Raw genomic sequence first — 25,024 nt, 5'->3', positions numbered from 1 at the left:
TTTGTGTTTGGACTTAGGTTTGAAAATCTAAAGATTTTATAAAAAATATGGTACCAGACTTTTCAGTAAGGGAAAGGTTTAAGTTTAACTATATGAAAAATGATAACATCAAGGTTAGAGTTGTATGAACTACCAATGGTTGCAAGTGGACTATCCTGTACTATTGGTGTAGCATTTACAATACATTTAGGTCAAAAAATATGAAAATGAGCACTCATGCTTACTTATCTCAAAAAATAAAGAGGTGACAGTAGTTATGATTATAAAAAGGTATGGTGAAGAAATTACTGCTATGCCTTTCATTAAGGCTAGACATTTAAGAGCACTAGTGAGAAAGGATATATGTGCCATTATGTTATCAACTACGTGTAGGGTTGCTAAAAGTGAGGTTATTAGAAAAATGGAAAAAATATAAAAAGAAATTTGAAGCGTTGAATGACTATGCTGAGAAACTGAAAGCAAAAAATCTTAAAAGCATTGTATATGTAACAACCCATAGGGCAATAACTGAATCAAATAGTTTATTTTTGAAAAGATATGTCTTTTTTAGAGCCTCGAAACAAAAATTTTTAGAGGGATGTAGACACATTATTGGACTAGATGGATGCTTCTTAAAAAGATTAGTCAAAAGAAGGTTATTTGTGGCTGTTAAAAAGGATAAAAATGATCAAATATTCTTAATTGCTTGAGTTGTGATAGAAAAAGAGAATACTAAAACTTGGTCTTGGTTTGTAGACCAATTATGTCAATATTTGAAAATTGGTGATAAACTTGGCTAGTCAATCATAAGTGATATGCAAAAGGTATATTTTTTATGTAAATATTTTAACGATTTTATAAAGTTTTTGTTTAGAATCAAATTAATATATGTTCCTTTGTTCATATGCTAGGATTTTGTAAGATTTATCAGAGACTTGCTTCCATTAGTTGAATAAAGAATATATACTGGGCATATCTATGTTGGATGGGGAAAGCAAAATAGAGGTAAAAGCTTACAAATGCAGTTTTAGATTTATGCTAGGTCCCCAAATCAGTCAGAGTTGAAAAAAAATTGGATATCATGGCAAGCATTAAGGAAGGGATACAAGAAAATGAGGATTCATTAGAAAAATAGCCTATCCAGGATTGGAGTCAAGCTTTTTTTTTTTTGAAATAATGAAGGCTGATATGATTGATAATAACATGTGTGAAACATTTAATGGGATCATCTTATAAGTTAGGTGCAAGCCTATAATTAGCATGTTTGAGGACATTAGGATATATGTGATAAAAAAATGGTTCAAAAAATAGAATATGCAAATAAATGAAAAACTAATTATAGACCTAGGATATTTGAAAAACTTATAAAATCTAAGAGATTTTGTAGTAAGTGGGAAGTAGAATGGAATGGAGGCATTAGACATGAAATTTTTTAAGATGATTTACAAAACTATTTGAGGGAGAGTTACACTGTGATGTTGCAGCAATATTCATATAGTTGTAAGAAATGAGACATTTTTGAGAATGCTTATCAACATGTAATGTTTACCATTTTGTATCAAGAGTTAGATTTTATGCATTATTTATCTTCATGGTTTAACAAGAAAAACTATTTGGCTACCTACCATTTTATGTTGAACTTGTCAAACTTCGATTATTTTGGCTAAAAAATACAAAGGGCCCAGTCATGCCATCATTGGTTAAAAGAATGCCTAGCAGACCTATTAAGAAAAAGAAGAGGGAAACACTTGAAGGAAAGAATAGGACCAAATTTTTAAGGGTTGGAAGAATTATGACATGGTTTTTGCTACGAAAAGGGTCACAACAAGCAAGGCTATTCAAAGAGATATGAATTTGTAAGATTTATAAGATTTATACTCATGATTTTTTTTCTTAGACATTATAAGATGTCATATAGTTGTTCATTTTAAATGTGATTTGAACTGATTAAGACATGTTATTTTAAATAAATAGGCAATTGGTGTTGAAACATCAAGATCTCGGAGTGGACAAAAAAAGAAGAAAAAAGGCATATCTATTAATGTTGCTAGTGGACTTCATTGCAAGGTATGAAACATGTCTACTGATATAGTTATTTGACTTTATTGTAAGGTATATGACTTTTTAACCTTGTATGCTTTATGTTTCATGTATGATAATGCTCAAGGATCAAGCGCAACACCTGCCAAGAAAACTTTTAATCCTATACCTTTGTTATGAATAAGGTAAGTAGTTATCTAATATGTTTAATTTCAGTTGAATCTGTGTTTCATTTATATGGTTATTAAGATATTGTACTTTGGCAATGAATAGAAATGGTGATAATTCAACATGAGAAAGGAAAAAGAAGAAACCATGGCAATGTGGAGAAGGGATAAGTTTATACCAAGACCTTAACAATGGATTTTCAATACTAAATGTAAGTATTTAGGTTGCATAATTTTATAAATGAAACATGTTTGGTGATAAATTATTTTTGACATTACTTTTTTATGTTTAAATAAAAAAGCCTAGAAGACTTAGTGAAATGATCATAGGTAGACAATGCACAAGGTTTGAATCTTGCATTAGTAGAAATCAATTGCTTGTAACCCTTACACCTAATTTTCTTTTCAAACTATATCGAGTCAAGTGATAATATTCAGATACTGATTTAACATGTAATTCTTTTTTTTTTTTACAATAAACACAAAATAACAATATAGTTACGAGGAAAAAGAAGGTAATAACTAAGGATTCCACACCAACCTCAACTCAATAAAGTACATTAACAAAAGGGAAAAAAATAGCTTGACTCTAAAAATAGATGCTCTTTGTCACTTTTTGTCTTTTTTATTGCTTTTGATGGTTATGATTGGCTTTTGCAAATGAACTATGATCTATGATCTTTTTGTAAAGCTTAGGATCCTATATGGTTTAGGGGATTTTTTTTTATATCCTAATCCTACCATACCATTGGGGTTTATATAATAGCAAAAAAAAATCATATCAATAGGGTGAATATGATAGATTGCTTTTATATAGCAAAACATATTGTTCGATTTGGAAACTGTACATTGTGCATTTGTGTTTGAAATGAAAAACCTTATAGTTTAATCTATATTTTGTCAATTTTTTAAAAATGTGACGTACATGGCAGATGTGGTCAAATTGAACTACAAATGAAATAAACAAAATAAATCCTAAGAAACGAAGTTTTGACATTACTTAAAACTTATAAACCATGTATACAGACAATTACTATAGCAAAAACATCCATTTCATTAACTTAGCCAAGTATTTATGGAAGGGTTAGAAGTTTGCCCTTCATTACATCTTCCTTACCATGTTTTATTACGAAATACAATCAAATTAACCAAGTCATCATGAAAACTAATTTGTATATCTTCTTCGTTCTTGATTGCCTTCTTGAATCCATAATAGAAGTTTTTAATTTTGTGTCTAGCACTTCAATCTCAACATTCAATGTAGCCACTTCATCATATAAGTTTTTATCGATGATTCTAAAAGACGTTTTTTTTTAAACATCCATTTTCCCTTTTAAGCTCAACTACGATTCTTGTCAATGCTTTATTTTCTTCTTTTAATATCAAAATTTCTTTTTCCCAAATTCTTATTAGTATCTCTTAAGTTTGTTAGAAATATTGACTCAAATCTCATAAGAGATTTATTTGAGATTTGTTAGAGATTTGTCAGATATTGCTTGATGGACAAGAAGACTTGCAAAAGAAAAATTTCAAGAGAAAGAGAATTCTTAATAGGTAAGTTTGACTTACAAGAGAAGAATTCTAAAAGGAAAGGGATTCTTAATAGGCAAATTTGACTTACAGGAGAAGAATTTCAAGAGGAGAGAGATTCTTAATGGGCAAGTTTGTATGGTTATAAATAGGTGAAGTCTCTACAATGTTAGGTATGAGAAAAAGATGTAAGAGAGTTGTAGGATTTTGTGGGATAGACACCCCATAAGAGTATCGAGGTTCTACGTCTTATGGGTGTGTATGTTTGTTTGTGAGTGGACTAGAAGAGATTGAGAGGGTCCACATAGGTATGGTGTATGAGAGCATATGGGTATGTGTTTGGTTATGTTGAAAGGGTGCACAAGGGTTTGAGTTTGTGTTTGTTTGGGTTGAGAATACTCCATAGGACTAGAGGAGATTGAGAGTGTCTTATGAGTATTGATTGTTGAGAGAGGTTGATGATTTGATGTATGTTTGCAATTTTCTACAACTAGTGGATATTGTTTTTCATCCATGGATGTAGGTCAGTTGGACCGAACCACGTTAAATTGTTATCTCTTATGTGTTTGATTTATTGTTTGATTTTGCTTCTGCTGGTGTGATTGGATTGGAGGCTTTTAGCCCAACAAATAGTATCAGAGCTGTGGTATTTCTCAACAAGTGGTATCAGAGCTGAAGGTTCGAAATGTGAGAAAAGTTGAAGATTCAAGCTATGAAAAGAGCCGAAGGTTCGATATGAGGAAGAGCTGAAAGTTCGAGATGTGAGAAGTGCATGGTTTAAGACATGGGAAGAAATAAGCTTAGAGGAGCTCAATTCAAGAGAAGAGTTCGAGTTTTGAAGATTAAGGATTGGTTTGTATGAAGCGTGAAAACATAAGAGAAGAGAAGATGATTGTGAGACTTTCATTGTAGGTGGAGCCAAGCATGTCTAGCATGAAGACAGATGATTGATAAAATTTGAGTCAAAGTGGAGATTGTTGGAAATATTGACTCAAATCCCATAAGAGATTTGTTTGAGATTTGTTTGAGATTTGTTAGATATTGCTTGATGGACAAGAAGACTTGCAAAAAAAGAATTTCAAGAAAAAGAGGATTCTTAATAGGTAAGTTTGACTTGCAAGAGAAGAACTCTAAAAGGAAAGAGATTCTTAATAGGCAAGTTTGACTTACAGGAGAAGAATTCTAAGAGGAGAGAGATTCTTAATGGGCAAGTTTGTATGGTTATAAATAGGTGAAGTCTCTACAGGGTTAGGTATGAGAAAAAGATGTAAGAGAGTTATAGGATTTTGTGGGATAGACATCCCATAAGAGTATCGGGGTTCTACGTCTTATGGGTGTGTATGTTTGTTTATGAGTGGACTAGAGGAGATTGAGAGGGTCCACATAGGTATGGTGTATGAGAGCATATGGGTATGTGTTTGGTTATATTGAAAGGGTGCATAAGGGTTTGAGTTTGTGTTTGTTTGGGTTGAGAATACTCCATAGGACTAGAGGAGATTGAGAGTGTCTTATGAGTATTGATTGTTGAGTGAGGTTGATGATTTGATGTATGTTTGCAATTCTCTACAACTAGTGGATCTTGTTTCTCATCCGTGGATGTAGGTCAGTTGGACCGAACCACGTTAAATTGTTGTCTCTTGTGTGTTTGATTTATTATTTGATTTCGCTTCTGCTGGTGTGATTGGATTGGAGGCTTTTAGCCCAACAAAGTTAATACTTCTTTTGTATGGTTATTACTTATTGGTGGATCATGCCAAATAAAAAACCTACATCTTTTAACTTGCATAGTTTATCATAAACAACAAAATGAACAATCAATTTCCACATAAAACTTTATAACATGCAAATAAATTCTTCAAGCCATTGCATAATTTCATAATTTATAATTGTTGCATTCAATAAATCTTCTTCCAAGATTATCATCACTTGTTGATGTAACTAAAAAAACTTTCACTCCATAATAACAATATATTGGATCACTTATAGAATCATAGGTGAATAGTGCATTATCTATACAAATATTTTCTATATGAAACAAATGGTATTTCTTTTTTTTGCATTTTATTTTTAAAAAATTTCAACATTCTATCTAAATTAACGTCTTTATGGGTTTTTATCCTCGAAGTTGGATGGATTTTGAAGAAATAAAGGGCAAAATTTTAGAGATTTCGTTTTGTGGTAGAGTTATAAAGCAAAAAGAAAAAGGGTTAAAAAAATTTAGAGATTTTTGAAAGGGTTAGAAAGAGTAGAAATGAAAAAATTAGATTAACATGTGAAAATTTCGGGTTATACAAAAAAAAGCCTAATCCTTTAACATTTTTATCCATGTCATTAAGCTAATGACACATCATATGGTTAGTGTGCCACATCATTAATTTAATAAATAATTAATCGTCATAGATTGAACGTTAATTTTAAATAACTATAAATATAGGTACTTCCAATATTACAATTATTGTGCAAGGAGGTATGGTACAAGGATCAATAGCATAATTTGACCAGAAATCTTCTTGTGGAATATCAGATTATCCGATGTTGTGGTTGCCTTGTTACATATCCAGCTTTTGTTCGAAACATAATGACCTGAAGGATCGATTTCTTTTCATAGCATCTAATATCTCTCTGCCCCTCAACCGCAGAACATACCAGCTTATCTAAGCAGTCTGTCTTTAATTATATTCAATGATTAAACCAGGCAGCCTTTTGAATGGAGATCGTAAAACTGTTGTCCCTTTTGAAAACCTGCATTGGTTCCAAGTCATTGGTAAAGGGTAAGCTCATTCACCAGAAAATAATCACATTAGGCTTGCACAACAACCTTGCCTTATGCAAAAACCTCATCAGCTTTTATTTCTCTTGCCATTTACATCGCTCGGCGGATCGTGTTTTTAAGACCATTCACAAACCATTGGATATCTTTTTGTGGAATGGCCTCATGGCTGCTTACACTAAGAACTTCATGTTTTTTGAAGCTCTTGAGCACTTTGAGAAGTTATGGAAATATCCTTATTTGAAGCCTAACACTTTCACCTACCCAAGTCTGCTAAAGGCTTGTGGTGGATTAGGAAGTGTTGTTTATGGGAAAATGATCCATACCCATTTGATAAAAGTTGGATTTTTATATGATGTTGTTGTTGCAAGCTCTCTTGTAGGCATGTATGCAAAGTGCAATATGTTTGAGCAGGCTACACGCATGTTTGACGAAATGCCTGAGAGAGATGTTGCTTGCTGGAACACTGTTATTTCGTGTTATTATCAAGATGGGAAAGCTGAAAAGGCATTGGAATTCTTTGGGAAAATGAGGGATGCTGGATTTGAGCCTAATTCAGTAACACTAACAATTATTATCTCATCATGTGCAAGGCTTATGGATTTGGAAAGAGGGAAGGAGATTCATCGAGAAATGGTCAAAAATGGGCTCGTGTTGGATGGTTTTCTTCGCTCTGCTCTTGTTGATATGTATGGAAAATGTGGTTGTATAAAGATGGCTAGGGAGGTATTTGAGCAAATACCAGAAAAGGGTGTGGTCACTTGGAATACCATGATTGCTGGTTACAGTTCAATTGGTGATAGCCAATCATGCATTCAACTCTTCAAGAGGATGAATGTGGAAGGAATGATACCCTCTCTAACTACTTTAAGCAGCATATTAGTGGCTTGTTCAAGATCAGTCCAACTTCACCATGGAAAATGTATACATGGTTACATGATCAGAAACATGATAGAAGCTGATATCTTTGTTAACAACTCACTTATTGATTTATACTTCAAATGCGGAAATGTTCATTCAGCTGAAAATATCTTTAAGATGATGCCAAAGACAGACATAGTTTCTTGGAATGCTATGATTTCTGGATATGTGTCTCTTGGAAAATCTTTTGATGCTCTTGGCATCCACGAAATAATGATAAAAGTTGGTGTAAATCCAGATGCAGTAACATTTACTAGTGTCTTAGCAGCTTGTACACAGTTGGCAGCCTTAGAAAAAGGGAAGGAGATTCATAATTCTATAATTGAGAACAAGTTGGAAAGAAATGAAGTGGTCATGGGGGCACTCCTAGACATGTATGCGAAATGTGGTGCAGTAGATGAAGCATTTAGAATTTTCTGTGAGTTACCAGAGAGGGATCTTGTATCTTGGACTTCTATGATCACTGCTTATGGATCTCATGGTCAAGCTCTAGATGCTTTGAAGCTTTTTGGTAAAATGCAGCAATCCAATGCAAAACCAAATGGAGTTACTTTTCTTGCAGTTTTATCTGCTTGTAGCCATGGAGGATTGGTTGATGAAGGTTGCTATTATTTCAAACAAATGACCAGTGAGCATAGCATTAAGCCTCAACTTGAGCACTATTCATGCTTGATTGATCTTCTTGGACGTGCTGGACGATTACATGAAGCATATGAGATTCTCCAAAGTACCCCGGAAACTAGAGAGGATGTTAAGTTGCTGAGCACACTATTTTATGCATGCCATTTGCATAGGTGTTTAGAGCTGGGAGAGAAAATTGCAGAATTTCTTATTGAGAAAAACCCCGATGATTCATCAGTCTATATTATTTTGTCAAATATGTATGCTTCTGCCAAGAAATGGAACAAGGTAGGCAAAGTGAGATTAAAGATGAAAGAACTAGGACTGAAGAAGAACCCTGGTTGTAGTTGGATTGAGCTTGACCAGAGGATCCAGCCTTTCTTTGTAGAAGATAATTAACACCCACAAGCAATGATCATATATGATTATCTATCAAGTCTTAACAATTACATGGAGAAGGATGATATGATGGCAGCTTCCGAATCAAGCATAGTGCAAGGTGTTTGATAAAACTGAAAAAATCAAGCACTGCAAGCAACTTAATGTTACAAGTGACTAGTATCATGAGGAATTATATTTGTTTGTGGTTCCAAGTTCAGGATGCTTTGGGAACACTCGCCATCTACTGATCTTATTGAGTTGTTCAATGAAGTAAAATTTGAGCACTATAAAGCAACTAGAGATTTTTGAGAAGCTGTGGATGTTATGTACAGCATGCATCAAATTCATGTGAACATGCCCCCTTATGTATAGAGTGGACTCCATGATGTAATCTCTGTCCAATTTGTAGAATCCCGATTTCGGCTTTATAGGTGAATGTATACATGCTGGGCCTTATTTCAGAAACTACGAGAAGAGAAAGGTTTGAAGATAAAGAAGATAAGCATACTCAACTGACTACTGATGTTCGAGGCCATTTCTATTTTAAGCCTTCGAGAACCATTTGATATGTGTTTTGTATGTTGGAAATTCCAATTTTTAAAGAGAGCTACGAAAGGAGCCTTCCCAGTTTAAACTTTGCAATTTTTTTTTCAGAACTGCTTTCGAATAAAGAAAAATGACTATTGAAATCAAATCATCAATTAAATGATCATGCCCTGTTAATTGATGAAGCAGAAAAGTTGTTATTAAGCAGCCCATTTCAATGCCTATTTGCAGAAAGAAAAGAGAGCCTGTTGTAACCATTGAAGAATTGTGCAATCCTTGTTAGATTTCTAATCCTAGATAAAGATTGTTAAGGAATAATAGTACTTTTGTGTTAATTACGAATAAAATAAATAATATGATAATCTATATACCCTATATAAAAAAAAATGCTAATGATAATACATGTATATATATATATATATATATTTTTTTTAACGTTTTGCTTTGTATGTTCATAGATAGTTGCTTTGTGCTTTGAAAATTTACAAGTGGCTTTTATTTTCTGTTGTATTTACCAAATATTACATACGCCTCTTTCAAAAATATTTTTTGGGCTTTGTTGAAGAGTAAAATAAGGGTTTTCCCTTTGCCTTTCAACAGAGAAAAATCAAATAAAAATGGCGATAGCGAGGGTACGATCTGGTCTTCTCCGAACTGCTTTTCGCGACGGATCTCGTACATATAATTGCTAACATGAGATAGTAATATGAATAAAATAAATAACATGAGAATATATATATATATATATATATATATATAATTCTTAACATCGAATAACAATAGTAATGCGTGGTTATTAATACTGACAGAATAGGCAATTTCTTAACAAATTTATGTAAATATTAATATAATATTAAAAATTAAAAAATTTTAATATAATATTTAAATTATAAATTTATTAATTAATATGATTGTATTTATAATGTGATTAATTTTAAATACAATAAATAAATAAATTTTAAAATATTATATTAATTAATAAATTTATAATTCATATAACAATTAACTATCCAATATTATATCTTATTTTGATTTTCATACTTTTGAATTCAAACTAAATAAATTACAATAAAAATAAAACCAACTCAAACTGAAATCCGAAACCATTTAATTGGTTTAGTTTCTTATTTGAGATGACCTTTTAATAATGTATATTCAATCATGAAAATAGAAAAAAAAAATCATCCACTAGTTTTAGAGAGTGTATTATAGAAAAAAAAAATGTGACAAGTGTACACAAACTAAGTTCAAATACTTTCTAGATAAAAATATTAACATATAAAACTTGTACAAATAAAAAAATATTTAAATAAATATAAATATTATTATATATTTATTTTTAATTTAATTTCCCTTTATTTGGATTGATTTCAAAATATTATGAAATCAAAATTTTAATTTGGTTTCGTTTTGAAATGAAATCGAAATACTCAAGCTTTCAAATCAAATCAAATCAAAATAATATTTAGGTTTGATATTTTAATTTTAACCAAATGATACTAAATCATATATAAATTATTACAATTTTTTTTTAAAATAATCACTTTAATTAAATAAAATAAAATTTATAATTATAAAATTTTAAAAAAAAATCAAATCACAACACTATCTTAAAAAAAAGAAAAAGAAAAAAACTCTTTTTATGGAATATTAGATAATCAAATGTTGATGTTGCCTTTGTTGTCAATGTTATTATTGATACCAAGCTTTGAGTTGAGGGTCAAAACTTTGAAATAACAAAAGAGAAAGAAAGTAGTTAAGAACAAATGTAGGAAGTGTTCTTTACGTTTGCATTTTAATGCTCAAGTTAAAGGTCTGTCAAATGAGGTCAAAAGGAAAGTGAAAAGTAAATTAGGGTAGGAGAAAGAAGATAAGATAGATAGTATTTGGATGGCTTTATTTATAGGCGAAAGGTAAGGGTTTGTGGAGTAGAGTAGTGACATAGTCGAGTTGATGTGATACTATACATGTTAGGTCAACCCAAAAGTAAAAAATGTCTCCGACTGTCTATTACAGTCTCTAAGGAGAGAAAGGACTAATTTGCCCTTTGAACCAAAAAACACCTTTAACATTTTATTCCCCCATCACACAGTTTGTGTATTAGACTGATAGATGTTATAACGTATCAATCTAAAAACTTGATCGCTAGAAGTAACCATTTAAAATAAAAAATAAAGAGTTGTCATAAATATTTTTTTTTATTATGTGATTAATCACCCAAAAATTTTATCTTTTTAACAAAACAATAAAATAGGTTCAAGTTTATTAAAAAGATAATTTGGTCTATAAAAACAAGATTACATTCAAGAGTTAGTTATATATGGGGAAGAATTATCACCCTCCTAGCGTTCGTTTAAATTGATACTAATTAATCACGCGCTATCTTTAGTTTTAAATAAAAATAGTTTCATTTAAAAATTTAATAATAATTCTCCTTTTTTAGAAAAAAAATTAATTAAAAATATATATTTAAAAATATTGTGAAAATCTTTAAATTAAAAGAATACCTTAAAATTTCCCAACATATAGGTAAATTCAAAAATAATCTTTTGTGTCTAAGATTCACCGTAACTTTCCTTTAAAAATAAAATAACATCATTTTCAAATGATAATTATTAGTGACTCTCCAACATTTAGCCAAAGTATCAAAAATTATTTTCCTCATAATATTATTTTAATTTTATTTTTATCTGAAATTATTTTTTTTGAAAAAAACTTTTATGTAGCAAAAATGAAGAATGCTATAATTAATCATAAATAGCAATAATTTGTACATATGCATTATCAGTGCAAATAATGGTTTAAAAATAGATAAATACAAATATGTGTCTTATGCAATGATGCGAATTTAAGAATTTGGTCCCTAAATATAAAAAGATCACTTAGATTCTCCAATCTTTAGGCAAAATTTGAGTGCGACTATTTATATTTAAGATTTTATTTTTATTATTTTATTCTATATTTAATCTTATTATTATATTAAGGAGTTATATAAAAGCTATCTTAATGAAATAATTTTTTTTAAATACCCCATTATCTAGGTGGCATTCGAAAACATATTATTTTACAAAAAATTTTCATACAGATTCTTATATTTTGGAATGATTTTTGGATTTTATGGTTTTAGAATTTCATTTAGGTCTCAACTAAGGTTTTGGAGTTTCGCTTAGAGTTTAGGGCTTCATCTAAAATTTAGAGTTTTATTTTAGGGTTTAGCTTTAGGGTTTCGAACCTTTCTAAAAATCTCTAACATTTAAATAGATTTTCAGAGCAAATTCAATTTTCATAATTTCTCTAAAAAATGAAGTTTTATATTTTTATATATTTTTCCTTTTCATTAAATTTTATTATAATTATTATTTATTGATATTTTATTATTTTATTATTATTATTTAATAAATTTTCAACATTTAGACGGAATTAAAATTTTTTAAAATATAATTTTTTATTCCTTCTAACATCTAAGCATGGATTTCAATCTCTTTATTATTATTATTATTATTATTATTATTATTATTATTATTATTATTATTATTTTAACATTATCATTATTAATATTGTTTATTACTATTTATTATATATATTTAATTATTATTTTAACTTTTTTTTACATTATTTAATTAACCTACTGATAGAAAACATCCCATGTTTGAAAAACATTAAAACAGAACAGCAACAGACATGAAGTAATGTTAACTTTTGCATGTAAACCTTATATAGGAGAAAAGAACAATCAAAACACATGGAATAAGATGAAGAGGTGTGCTTACATAAACAAAAAGCACTAAACTTTTGCATGCAAATTTATTTAAGAGAAAAGAACCAAAACCATATAAATAAGTGCACACAAAAACGACATGCAAAGAAAAGGGACAACAAGCTTTAAATTGTTTATAACAAATAGCAAATGGGATGAAACCTTAATTTTTAGCAGACCAAATAGGAAAAAAACCATAAAGCTTTTGTTGACTATATTGAAAAAAAAAAAGAAGCCATAAAATTATGCCAGCCAAATCGAAAGAATAAATGAGAACGCCAATGATAACAAAGTTCATGTGCATGAAAACATACTAGGAAAGAATAAAAAAGGATAACTTAGTCTTCTTTCTTCTGAGACTACCTTTTATTTTTTCAAATTTTTTGCTATCGGTTCTTCTTATGCTTTTCACTTACTGTTCCCTATATATATTATTTATTTATTTATTTATTTTTTCTTCTTCTTTTCAGATGGCTTTGTTTTCTACTAGTTTTTTACTTGCTTTTGGTGTTATCTTCTTCTTTCTTTTGTTTTTTTAGTTTTTTTTTTGCCTTATGTTCTTTTGCTTGCTACCCCTATCTTCCAATTAAGTTTTTTTTTTTTTTTTTGTTTCTGATTCATGGTGCTTCCCCTCTACCTCATGATCCTCTTTTTTTTTTTTTTTAGTTTCCTTTATTTGCTTTTTAGTTGGCATTCTTCTTTTTCTACTTTTCCTCCATCGCCTATTTTTGCTTAGTTTTTTCACGTCTTTCATTTCATTTCTTTTGGTATTCCTTTCCACCTTCACCTTTAAGTCTTTTTTTGTTTTAATTTTTTTATGTTTAGTAGTTTTTTTTCTTTTTTTTTGGTTTTTTTGCTTCATGATTGTTGTATAGTTTAATTTTTGTTTTCTTTGAATTCTTTTTTGCTGCTCTACGTTTTTATTGCTACTATTTAAATGTCTTCTCCCTTTTGTTTTCTCTTTTAGTCTTCTTCATGTTCTTCCCTTCTTTTTTATCTCTTGTATTTTTTAGTTTTTTTCATGATCTTCCCAACTACCTTTATAATCGGTCACTATGTAGCAAGTTTTTTTTTTTCATAATTTTTTTTCCTTCTTTCACGGCATGCATGCTTTCTTAGTTTCTTTCACTTGTTAGCCAATTTCTCTACAAAACTTAACAAGGCCAAATTGGCCTTTTCCATTTTTTTCCATATTTGATGGCCCATTTGGGCTATGTATATATATATATATATATTATTTTATTTAAATTTTTTAATGGCTAATAATGGGCCATATCAAGCTTTTGATTAGGCCACATTTTGGGTCATTTTTAATAGTCCACATTGGGTTTTAAAAATGGGTCTTTTATTTCGAGCTATTTATTAAATCATTTAGGTGTTTATTTTGGCCTACGCACTAAGCCTTATTATGGAGCCTACATTGAGTTTCGTGCAGAGCATTTAAAAGTAAACCATATATTGGGCTAAAAAAATGTTAGGCCCAATTGTAAAAACAAACTAAGACAAAAAAAGATAAAATATCTCAGACAAAATTAGATATCTACAGTTATCATTCTTTGCATATTTTTGAGGATAAGAAATAATGCAATGACATAGACAATAATTTTTCTCAGATGTTTCTGAGAGAGATTTTTTTTAATGTTTTATTTTTTTTTTAAATATTTAAAAGACTTGACCATTTGGAAATGAATTTAAAAACTTCTTTTAGCAAAGGCTCCACAATTTCTGAAAATAAATTTAAAAGCTCATTTAAGTAAAGGCTTAATAATTTTTGAAAATAAATTTAAAAGTTTTTTTAAACTAAGGCTCAATGACTTTAGAAAATAAAACAAAAGATTATGCCTAGAGGTCTTATAAATCTTGACACTAAAATAGATTTAGCTCAGAAGATATACGAATCTTACTTAAAGAATTTAGAGATTGCATTTAGAGGTCTTATAAATCTCGACATCTATGAATGCTTCTATAAAAGGAGACTTTGAAAATTTAAAAATTTAAAGCATTATACCTAGAGGACTTACAAATTGTTAGAATCTTTGTTCGCAGGTTTTGAGAAATCATTTAAAAATTTGAAGTTTTGTTTGGAGGTCTTGAAAATCCTTTAAAAATTTAAGATTTTGTTAAGAGGTTTTTGAAAATCACTCAAAAATATAAAATTTTACTAAGAGGTCATGGAATCATTTAGAAATGTAAGATTTTGCTCGGAAGTCTTTGGAAATCATCCACAAATCTAAAATTTTGCCCAAAGGTTTTGTAAATCATTTAGAAATTTAAGATTTTACTTGGAGGTCTTTGAAAATCATTTAAAAAATTGAAAGTTCACCTTGAGGTTTTTAAAAAATCTTTTGAAAATTTAAAATTTTGTCTAGACTTTGGAAATCATTTAAAAATTTAAAGTTTTGTCCAGAAGTCTTCAAAAATCATTCAAAAATCTAAAATTTTATCCAGAGATCTTAGAGATCATTCAACGTTTTAAGATTTTGCTTAGAGGCCTTTTGAAATCATTTAAAAATATGAGATTTTGACCAGAGGTCTTTGAAAATATTCAAAAATCTAAAATTTTACTCGAAGATCTTGGAAAATCTTTTGAAAATTTAAAAATTTTCTCGGAGGTCTAGAGAAATCATTCAAAATTTTAAGATTTTACTTGGAGGCCTTTGAAAAGTGTTCAAAAATCTAAAATTTTACTCGGAGGTCTTGGAAATCATTCAAAGATTTAATTTTTTGCCTAGAAGTCTTGGAAATCATTTAAAAATCTAAGGTTTCACTTGGAGGTCTTTAGAAATGATAAAAAAATTTAAGGTTTTACCTGGGGGTCTTAGAAAATATTCAAAAATCTAAAATTTTGCTCAGAGGTCTTCGAAAATCATATTCTCATTCTCCTAATCCTAATCACTTTTAGAGTTTGAAATCTTTTTACTTAAAAATTTTTACTTTTTGTTTAAAATTTTTTTCACTCTTTGTTTCAAAACATCTTATCTTTTAGATTTGAAAATGCCCAATATTTTAATTTTATCTTTTAGTAATGTTCCACACTATTTCTTGAGTGTTTTGAATTTCAAAAGAATAAAAATTTTGTTTCTTGCTTTATTACCCAAATTTTGACAAACATAACCATGATACAAAAGACTATTAAAATGATCATAGAGATGCCTACTTTACATCATGCAAAGATGCAAATGAATGCTCTATGCATATATGCAAATATCTTTTTTCAGATGCAAATGCAAATGTCTTTTTCTGATGCAAATGTTCTATACAAATACAAATTTTTATTCTAATTATGTAGATGTATTGCAATGATGCAAGTGTAAGTACCTTTTTTCATAATATAAATGCAAACATGAAGATGCATATGAAAAGATCCATTTTCTCATTTTTTTTAGATCTTATTTATGCTAATTTTTTTTTTACTCATCTAATTAGATTTTCAACTTTCCCTCGAAAAGGTCTTTTTTTTTTCTTTATGCCTTCTTTTATCTTCCTTGTGGTCTATTTACCAATTTTTGGTTTTTTATTTTTTTCAACATATTTTCTTGATTTTTCTTTTATTTTCAACAAGCTTTCATACAATCATGCAACATGTACTACTCAATATGCAACATGTGTTTGGACTTAACAAGAAGACACATTACCAATCTTAAAAACAACTTTTCTTTTTTTTTTTTTATCTTTTTATCTTTTTTTTTCGACATTATTAATTCTTCCATTAAAAAAACCTTTTTCTTTCTTGAATACAAACTGGTCTAAAGATTCTCACATTTCAATAATATTTTCAAACATGATTTACTTGTTTTTCACAAATAGTGTGACTGGTTATTCAAGAATTTCTAAAAAATAGTTAACAAAATTTGCCCCACATAATTAAATTTTTTAGTAAAAAAGAATGAAATATTTAAACAAATATGGCTTTAGGAGTTTCTGGAAAGTTGGCATTCCTTATTAACAATGAAAAAGGTGAAGATTTTTTTTCTTCAAATGAGTTAAATGGTTCAGCATGTGAAGGCTTTAGTTTTTTTTGAAAGAAAGTTTCATGACTAACAGGACATAAAAGAGATGTATACTTTTTCATCCAGGCTCATAAATGAAACATAATAATTTTTTCTGAAAATATGAGTCCTTTGAAAATCAAACAAGTTCGACATTTTCTTTTGAATATGGCATTTTGATAGATGTTAAGGTCAGTTGTAATAGGTTCAAAATTTTGGGAAGATGAGGAAAGAAAGCTTAAATTTTCAAAATCAATCCCTTTTATGCATTTTAAGCTTTTGGGACATTATATATTTGAATATTTCAAAAGGTCTAGGTTACTTTTTGGTCAGTATTAAAAGTGGTCTTGAGGGTTCAAGATTTGCTCTAGACTGTCATTTTGCAAGATTTTCACTTTAAAGTCACATTCATCTCTTTCTTATCATTTTTTTTCTTTTTTTTTCTTTTTTTTTCTCTGTTAATTATAACACTATGCATTTAAGAACTCAAACTTATTCAAAATGAACTAATGATCCAAATGGGTAATTAGGTAATAAAAAGAGGTAAAAAAGGTTCATGGGTTTAATGGTTATTTTTCAAAGAGAAACTCTTTAATTTTAAACATCTGTGCTTGATTTAAAATGGATTTTTGTTGACATATAATGTAGGCCAAGGTTCAGAGTTCTCAAAGAAAAGGATAAATAAGCCCAAAATAAGTATTTGAAGGTGATTAAACCAATGATCATTTTTCATTTAAAAGATTCACTCTAAGGTATATTTTTTTTCATTTTCTTGTGCTTTCCACCAATTAGATTTTTTTTCCTTTATTTTTTTCCTTTTTTTCTATTTTTCTTCACCTTTTTCTTTTTCTTTTCGCTTAGTGGATTGAAAACTTTAGGATTTTTTATATTAGACCTTTGCCCTCAACATACGAGATTTTTTTTTTGGACATCACCTTTCTTAAACCCAAAATACATCTTTTTTTGTCTCTCAGTATAGAGGTGATCTTTAATTAAGATTTATTTTTGAAAGAAAATTTATCAGGATCAAAGAGGTAATAAAGGATAAATTTCTACATACGTGAAGGGATGATGAAAAACGATCATTTGTTATTTCAAGCATAATCACTAAAATTGAATAGCAATTCCCTTTGAAAAAATGAATTTGAAGAAAGGTTCTTTATTTCAAAAGTTCTCTTTTCTTTTTTTTTTTTGAATTTTGACTTTCTTAGCTTTTGCCTTTTTTCTTTTAGGAATTTGGTTTTTTCTTGTTTCTTTTAACAAAATTTTGGATTTATCAAGTTTTTATTTGGATTTATTCAAATTTCTTAAGTGCATGATGTCATAACTATTTTTTTTGTCCTTTTTTCTTTCTTTTCTTTTTTCTTGTTCTTTTTTTTTCTTTTTTTTTTCTTGACATGCTCCTTATAACTCATACCTTAATCCACTTTGCTAGTAGTGCGATTCATAAAAGATATTCCATTTTAACAAACAACCCTTAATGAAAGTTATTGTGTGAAAAAAAGATCATATAAAATGATTTCATTAAAAGAATCAAATGATTCATGTCATTCCATAAAAAGATAACATATGGGTTAATCGTAACTTAAATTATCTTAAAAACAATGAGGTCTTTCTTTTCTAATCAATGTACCTCTAAAACACTGAACTAAGACAATTTTGGGGTAAAAAATTGAAAGGTTGATATGTCTAAGGTCATTTCACAGGACTTGGGGTGGTTTTGACTTTGAAAATTTTTAGAGTTATAGCATAACATTGACACATCGAATTATCACATTTGAATTCTTTAAAAAAAATATCGTGTATGCCTAATCTTTTAAGAATCTCATTTTTTTAATGAGTTGTTTCATTGTTCTTTGTCTAGAAAAAGATTATCACCTTTTGACATCATAACATTATCAAGTGAAGGCAAGGTTCACGAATTCAAATTTATGACTTTTGAAGGGTTATGGTTAATGGATGGAGTCAACTGAATGATTCAGGTGTTTAGGTATTTGAGAAATTCCTAATAATGATCACCAACTCAATCTAAACTTTTTTCTTTTATCACAAAACTTTTTTTATTTCACTTTTTTTGTCTTTTTTTTCATTTTTTCATGTTTAAGGCATTTATCTTTTTATAACCTTGGAATATAACTATGTGAGACATTATTCAAATCTAATAATTTTCTCTTTTTTATTATTTTTCTTTAAAAAAAAACCTACAATATCTAAAACTTAAAATAAATTTAAAAAACTTAAATGATAATATAAATCCATGAAACAATATGATTATCTCAATAATTTCCTTTATTTGCCTTTATCAAATCAATATTCTCCTAATCCTTAGAAAAAATTGCTAGAATTATCCTTGATGAAATTCCTTCTCTTTAGAGCATACATAATTGTATTTTATTAAGTGGATACATAAATGAATGAATGAATAAACGAATGGATGAATGAATGAGTGAAAAGGCTTTTATGAAAAAGTGTAGAAATTGGAACGAGGGCAAGAATTAGAGACAAGCTATAATTCATAAATCCAAGTTTGAAAAGACAACATGATAGTAACATAAAAATTTTTTTTCATAAATAGAAGAAATTCACAAAGCATTTCATTTTTCAAACAATCTATCACTCGAAGACCCTCTTTAAACATAAACTTCATCTATGTTCATCATCATACCATCATTTTCTCATTATTTCTAGATCTTTAACTCACTATTATTGTTGGATTGAACCATTTAGCATCTATGAATGATTGCACCTTGTAGTTGAAAGTCTCACAATTCTCAATAGAATGTCTCATATCCTTACCATGGTACTTGTATCTTGCATTTGGGTCAAACTAATTTGGGAATGGATGCTTTAAAGGCTTTGAAGGCATAGGGGCAACAAGATGTCCTTCAAATAGATAGGGAAAGAGTTTTTCATATGAAATAGGGATAGGATCTAACTATTTTCTCTGGGTAATTTTTGGGCATTAGATTAATTAAGAGTCCAAGCATTTAGTGATGATACAAAGGTATGGAGTGGATAAATTGGTTGAATAGGTGGTTAGGGAATAAAAGATTGAAGATGTGAACTTCTCAGAGACTGCATGAAGTTTTGGGGCTTGATCCTAGATGCTTGAAAAAGAGGTTGAAAATAGACATGAAAAATATTTGAATGGATGTTCGGGTTCGAAACGATTTATGAAGATTGTATAGAATCTGGTGACTTCGTTCTAAAAATCAAATTCTAGAGCTTAGACATTTATGTGGTTAGATCAATCATCCCTTTCATGTTTTGTCCAGATCTTCATTATTGTTCAAACCACTACATGCTTTAGCATGCTTAGAAAATGTACTAAGCTAAACAGGGATCATTTGATCACAATTCCATGAGTTCATAGGACATACTTATGCTAAAATTGGTAAAGACCCTTGAGAATGCACCAAGTTAAGTTCCTTGAGTTGTTTTGTTATCTTTCGAATGTCATGATCAAACTCCTTTTAATTGCGTTCTAACGCACTAATTTGGGCCTCTAATTGATCTTTCATATTTTTGACTTCTTTTACTCACTAAAATAGATATTTTATTTTAAGGGCTTATATCAAAGTGTTTATGCTATTATTCTTGTTGAATGAATAACCTAATTCCTAATTTATATCTTACACAAAAAATGTTTATGAATGCCTGAGTATGAAAATGATGCAAATTAGTCACAAAAATGGAACAGTCTAAAATATAAAAATCACCTTAACGATGAATGTAGAATGCAATAATTGAATTCCAAAAAGATGACAAACTTCTTATCTATCTTAAATATCTTTTTTTTTTTTAATTTTCGTTCTTTTTATTTGGATTGTGTTTTACTTTTTGTTTAGACCTTAACTTTATTTGCATTATTATTACTCTTAAATATAAATAACATCAAAATGCCCCACTTATTCGAATTTGGGTAATTTTTACAAAAAAGATTAACATGGTTTTTAACTTCTAAATAATTCTTTTCCTAGGTGCTTTCTAATTGGCTTTGAACTTCTAAATAATTCTTCCAAGAGGTTGACACTACTGATGGTTTTATAAGAGCCTTTTTTACTGATGTTTGACCAAAACAAATACCTTTTCATAAAATGTAATGCCTATATGATGTATACAACAAAATTAAAGATTATACAAACAAAATGAATCAATAATCCAAAACAAATAAATAATAGAAATAACATAACAACCATATAATATAACAGAATATATATAATGTCTTAACTTTTGGTAATTTTCTAAAAAGGCAACATGATTCGACTATAGGCAGGCTTCTTGTAGCTTACGATATATTGGGTTGGGATTTATTCATCTAAAGGTTCTCAGATCAAACCTTACATCATTATCCATTACAGACTAATAAGGCATATTTGTCCTCATCCATTACGGGCTACAAAAAAAAATGTTCAATCTAAGTGTAAGTATTTCGCTAGCAAATATGGATGTTATTATTTCATGGGAGCATAACTACTTAGCTTCCTCTTAATAAGGACGAAGCCTGGGTTTAGAGCTCATACATGTAAGTAAATATGCAAAAGCATGCAAAATAATATATCAATCAAAACAAAATAAATAAATTACAAATAACAAAATCAAAACAAGATAATAACTAACATGTAATTTATTTATTTATTTTATATATATTTTTTATTTTTTCAAGCAATATCTAGGTGGATTTTTAAAAAACTCATTTTTCATAATTTCTCTAAAAAAATTAATTTTTATATTTTTATATATTTTCCTTTTTCATTAAATTTATTATTATTACTATTATTATTATTATTATTATTATTATTATTATTATTATTATTATTTATTGATATTTTATTATTTTATTTTTATTATTTAATAATTTTTCAATATCTAAATAGGATTAAAATTTTTTAAAATATGATTTTTTGTTTCCTTCAACATTTAGGTAGGGATTTCAATTTCTTTTATTATTATTATTATTATTATTATTATTATTATTATTATTATGGTAACATTAACATTATCATTATCATTATCATTATTAATATTATTTATTACTATTTATTATATATATGTTTTTAATTATTATTTTAACCATTCTTTTTTACATTATTTAATCAACCCACTAAATAGAAAATATCCCATGTTTGAGAAACATTAAAATAGAATAGCAGCAGACATGAAGTAATGTTAACTTTTGCATGTAAACCTTATACGGGAGAAAAGAACAATCAAAACACATGGAGTGAGATGAAGCTGTGGCTTTTCATAAACAAAAGGCACTAAACTTTTGCATGAAAAATTTGTTTAGGAGAAAAAAATCAAAACCATATAAATAAGCGCACATAAAAATTACAAGCAAAGAAAGGGGACAAACAAGCTTTAAATTGTTTATAACAAACAGCAAATAGGATGAAACCTTAATCTTTTACAGACCAGCAGAAGAAAAAAATCATAAAGCTTTTGTTGACTAAATTAAAAAAAAAAACATGAAGCCATAAGCTTTTGCCTGCCAAATCAGTGAGAATAAAGGAGAACGCTAATGATAACAGAGTTCATGTGCATGAAAACACACTAGGAAAGAATAAAAAAAGATACCTTGGTCATTTTTCTTCTACAACTGCCTCTTATTTTTTAAAATTTTTTGCTATTGGTTTTTTTTTTTTCACTTACTACTCTCAACAATCTCATTCTTCTATTTTTTTTTTCTATTGATTTTATTTTTTGCTAGTTTTTTACTTGCTTTTGGTGCTATTTTCTTCTTTTCTATGGTTTTCTAGTTTTTCATTTTTTTTCTACCTCTTATTCTTTAGCTTGTTGCCCTTTATCTTCTAGTTAAGTTTTTGTTTTCTAGTTCTTGGCACTTCCCCTTTATCTCATGTTTTTCTTTTCTAGTTTTTCTTACTTGCTTCTTTATTAGCATTATTTTTTTTTTGCTTTTACTTCATCATTTTTTTTTTGTTCAGTTTTTCATGTCTTTCACTTAATTTTTTTTGGTTTTCCTTTCTTTCATCACGTTTTAGTCTTTTATTGTTTTAGCTTTTTTGCCTGATAGTTTTTTTTTTTGATTTGTTTTCTTCTACTTCATGAATAATGCCTAATTTTTTTTTTTGGTTTTTTTAATTCTTTTTTACAGCTCTATGCCTTTGCTGCTACTACCCAAATGCCTTTTCCCTTTTATTTGCTCTTTCGATCCTCTTTGTGATCTTTTCTTCCTCTTTGTCTCTCATATTTTTTTATTTTTTTTCACAAGCTTCCTTATTAACTCTATAATTGATTACTATGTAGTAGTTTTTTTTTCTTTTTATAGTTTTTTTCCTTTCTTTACAGTATGCATGGCATGCATGCTTTCTTAATTTCTTTCACATGTTAGCCAATTTCTCCTGCAAAACTTAATAAAGCCAAATAGGCCTTTTCAATTTTTTACCATATTTGATAGCCCATTTGGACTTATATATTTTTAAATTATATATTATTATTATTATTTTATTTAAAATTTTTTAATGGCCATAATTAGGCCATATTGGGCTTTGATTAAGCCATATTTGGGATCATTTTTAATAGCCCATATTAGGCTATTAAAAATGGGTTTTTTATTTTAGACTTTTTATTAGGCTATTTAGGCATTCATTTGGGCCTATGCACCAGTCCTCACTACGAAGCTTACATTGAGTCTCATACAGGGTATTTAAAAGTAGATTATGTATTGGGCTCAAAAAATGAAGGTTAGGCCTAACTGCAAAAATGAGCTTAGACAAAAGGATAAAATATCTCAAATAAAATTAGGTGTTTACAATAGGTGCTTGATTAAACCTTTTTGGCACATGTGTTTGCCAATCCAACCTCAAGTTCTTTGAGTGTGGATTTTGAAAATTTATGCTTTGGAACCAACCTCATGTTGCCAAAGTTAAATGCCTTTTAAGATTGATGTAAAGGTCGAGTATGAGAAGTTTATGATTAATTATAGGCTGTTGAGTATGGCTTTAGTTGTTCGAAAGTGTGCAAACCTGATTTGTGATCAAAGGTACTAAGCTTGATCTTAAGGTGGATTTTGAATTATAGGTTTAACTGATCCATTCTAGGTTTGTTGGGATTAGTGACCTTGTGTCAAAGCAGACTGAGGTTAGGCCAAGCAAGTTTATGAGTAATTAGTAACATGACTTATATGTTTGACATGGTACTTGTCGATGTGAGACTTGTGATTTTTCTTATTGTTAGAGTTTGATTTTCAAGTTTAATACGGGGTTAACCTGATAATTGGCCTATTTGGTTGGTTCGACTTGGGTTTTGTGACTGATCTGACTGATTCAAATAGGTGGAATAACTAATTTGCCTCTCTGTCATCTGAAAATTGCATTTAATTAGGAAAAAGGTAATTAGGGGTAAAAACCTAGAGCTAAAAAGGTGAAGGGTTGTCTTCGATAATCGTAAGAACACGTGGCATGATTTGGAGTGTTTATCTAATCTCAACGTTGTCTAAATAAAAGATGTCTTGGGGCCTTCATTTTTCACCTTGTTGTCTTTTTGCTCTCAAACTGATTTGCCTTTTTGGTCTCAAACTGATTTGCCTTTTTCAACCTCAAAGATTTTACTTTCTTTCAACCAACCTTTTTTCTTTCTTTTTTATTTTGGTATGTTTCGTTCCCTTTTCTTATTTATAATGTCTTTTAATGCAAATTCTAGGGGCTCGAAAAGTTACAAAATGGTTTCAAGCAGAGGTTGGTTTAGCAATAGGGATGAGGATGATAGGTTCCCTTTTATCATTGTGGGAAAGGACTACTTTAAGTCTATTTTTTGGCTGAACTTGATGACTGAAGAAGATCAAAATAAAGTAAAAAAAAAGTTCACATTAGGGGATAATGGGTTTATATAGGATAGATGAGCTTGTGGCTGTTATTGACTTTGAACTTGAAAACTATCCAGTTTCAAAGTTTAAGGTAGTATGACTTTTTTGGCTAACCTTTTTTTTTTTTTTTACTGTTTCTCTTTTTGAAATCAATCCTTCTGTTCTTTCTTCTTTCATCCCCTATTTTATTGAGCTAGCTTAAGTTGACATTTCTCATTTCTTTTCTTTATTTGAGAAGTTTTTTTACCTTTTTTTCTGATGTCATAGTGGTTTCCATTACTCTCCCACTTGGAATCCTGTTTTTACTCAAAAGTCTAAATTTTTTGATGATGAAGATGATTATGAAGACTCTAATAAAAAAAAAGTTTTGATGGAAAGAAAGAACGAGAGACCATTCAAGTGAAAAAAAATGTGAAGATAAAGAAACGTCATTCTCAGATTGGATGCCTTGGCTTAGGTTTTATTTTTACTCATTGTTATTTAGGCTTAAACCCCAAG

At 28.9% G+C, this 25,024-nt stretch overlaps 1 protein-coding gene across 1 annotated transcript; it reads left to right on the top strand.

Moving 5' to 3' along the window:
* Nucleotides 1–6,176: 6,176 nt before the first annotated feature.
* On the top strand, nt 6,177–9,212 carry LOC111303910 (pentatricopeptide repeat-containing protein At5g27110-like). The gene has a single exon (XM_022900419.2). The coding sequence runs from the start codon at nt 6,424–6,426 to the stop codon at nt 8,425–8,427; it is 2,004 nt and encodes a 667-aa protein (XP_022756154.2). The 5' UTR covers nt 6,177–6,423; the 3' UTR covers nt 8,428–9,212.
* Nucleotides 9,213–25,024: the final 15,812 nt, after the last annotated feature.

Source organism: Durio zibethinus, chromosome 13 (genome assembly GCF_047325235.1).
Source record: "Durio zibethinus cultivar Kanyao isolate XHJ-2024 chromosome 13, ASM4732523v1, whole genome shotgun sequence".
NCBI classification, from domain to species: Eukaryota; Viridiplantae; Streptophyta; class Magnoliopsida; order Malvales; family Malvaceae; genus Durio; species Durio zibethinus.
Note: the sequence above shows the minus strand (reverse complement) of the source record. Positions and strands in the feature narration are given on the sequence as shown.

Excerpts from the sequence above, each read along its gene's own strand:
- LOC111303910 (XM_022900419.2), top strand. The coding sequence starts at position 6,424 with ATGGAGATCGTAAAACTGTTGTCCCTTTTGAAAACCTGCATTGGTTCC.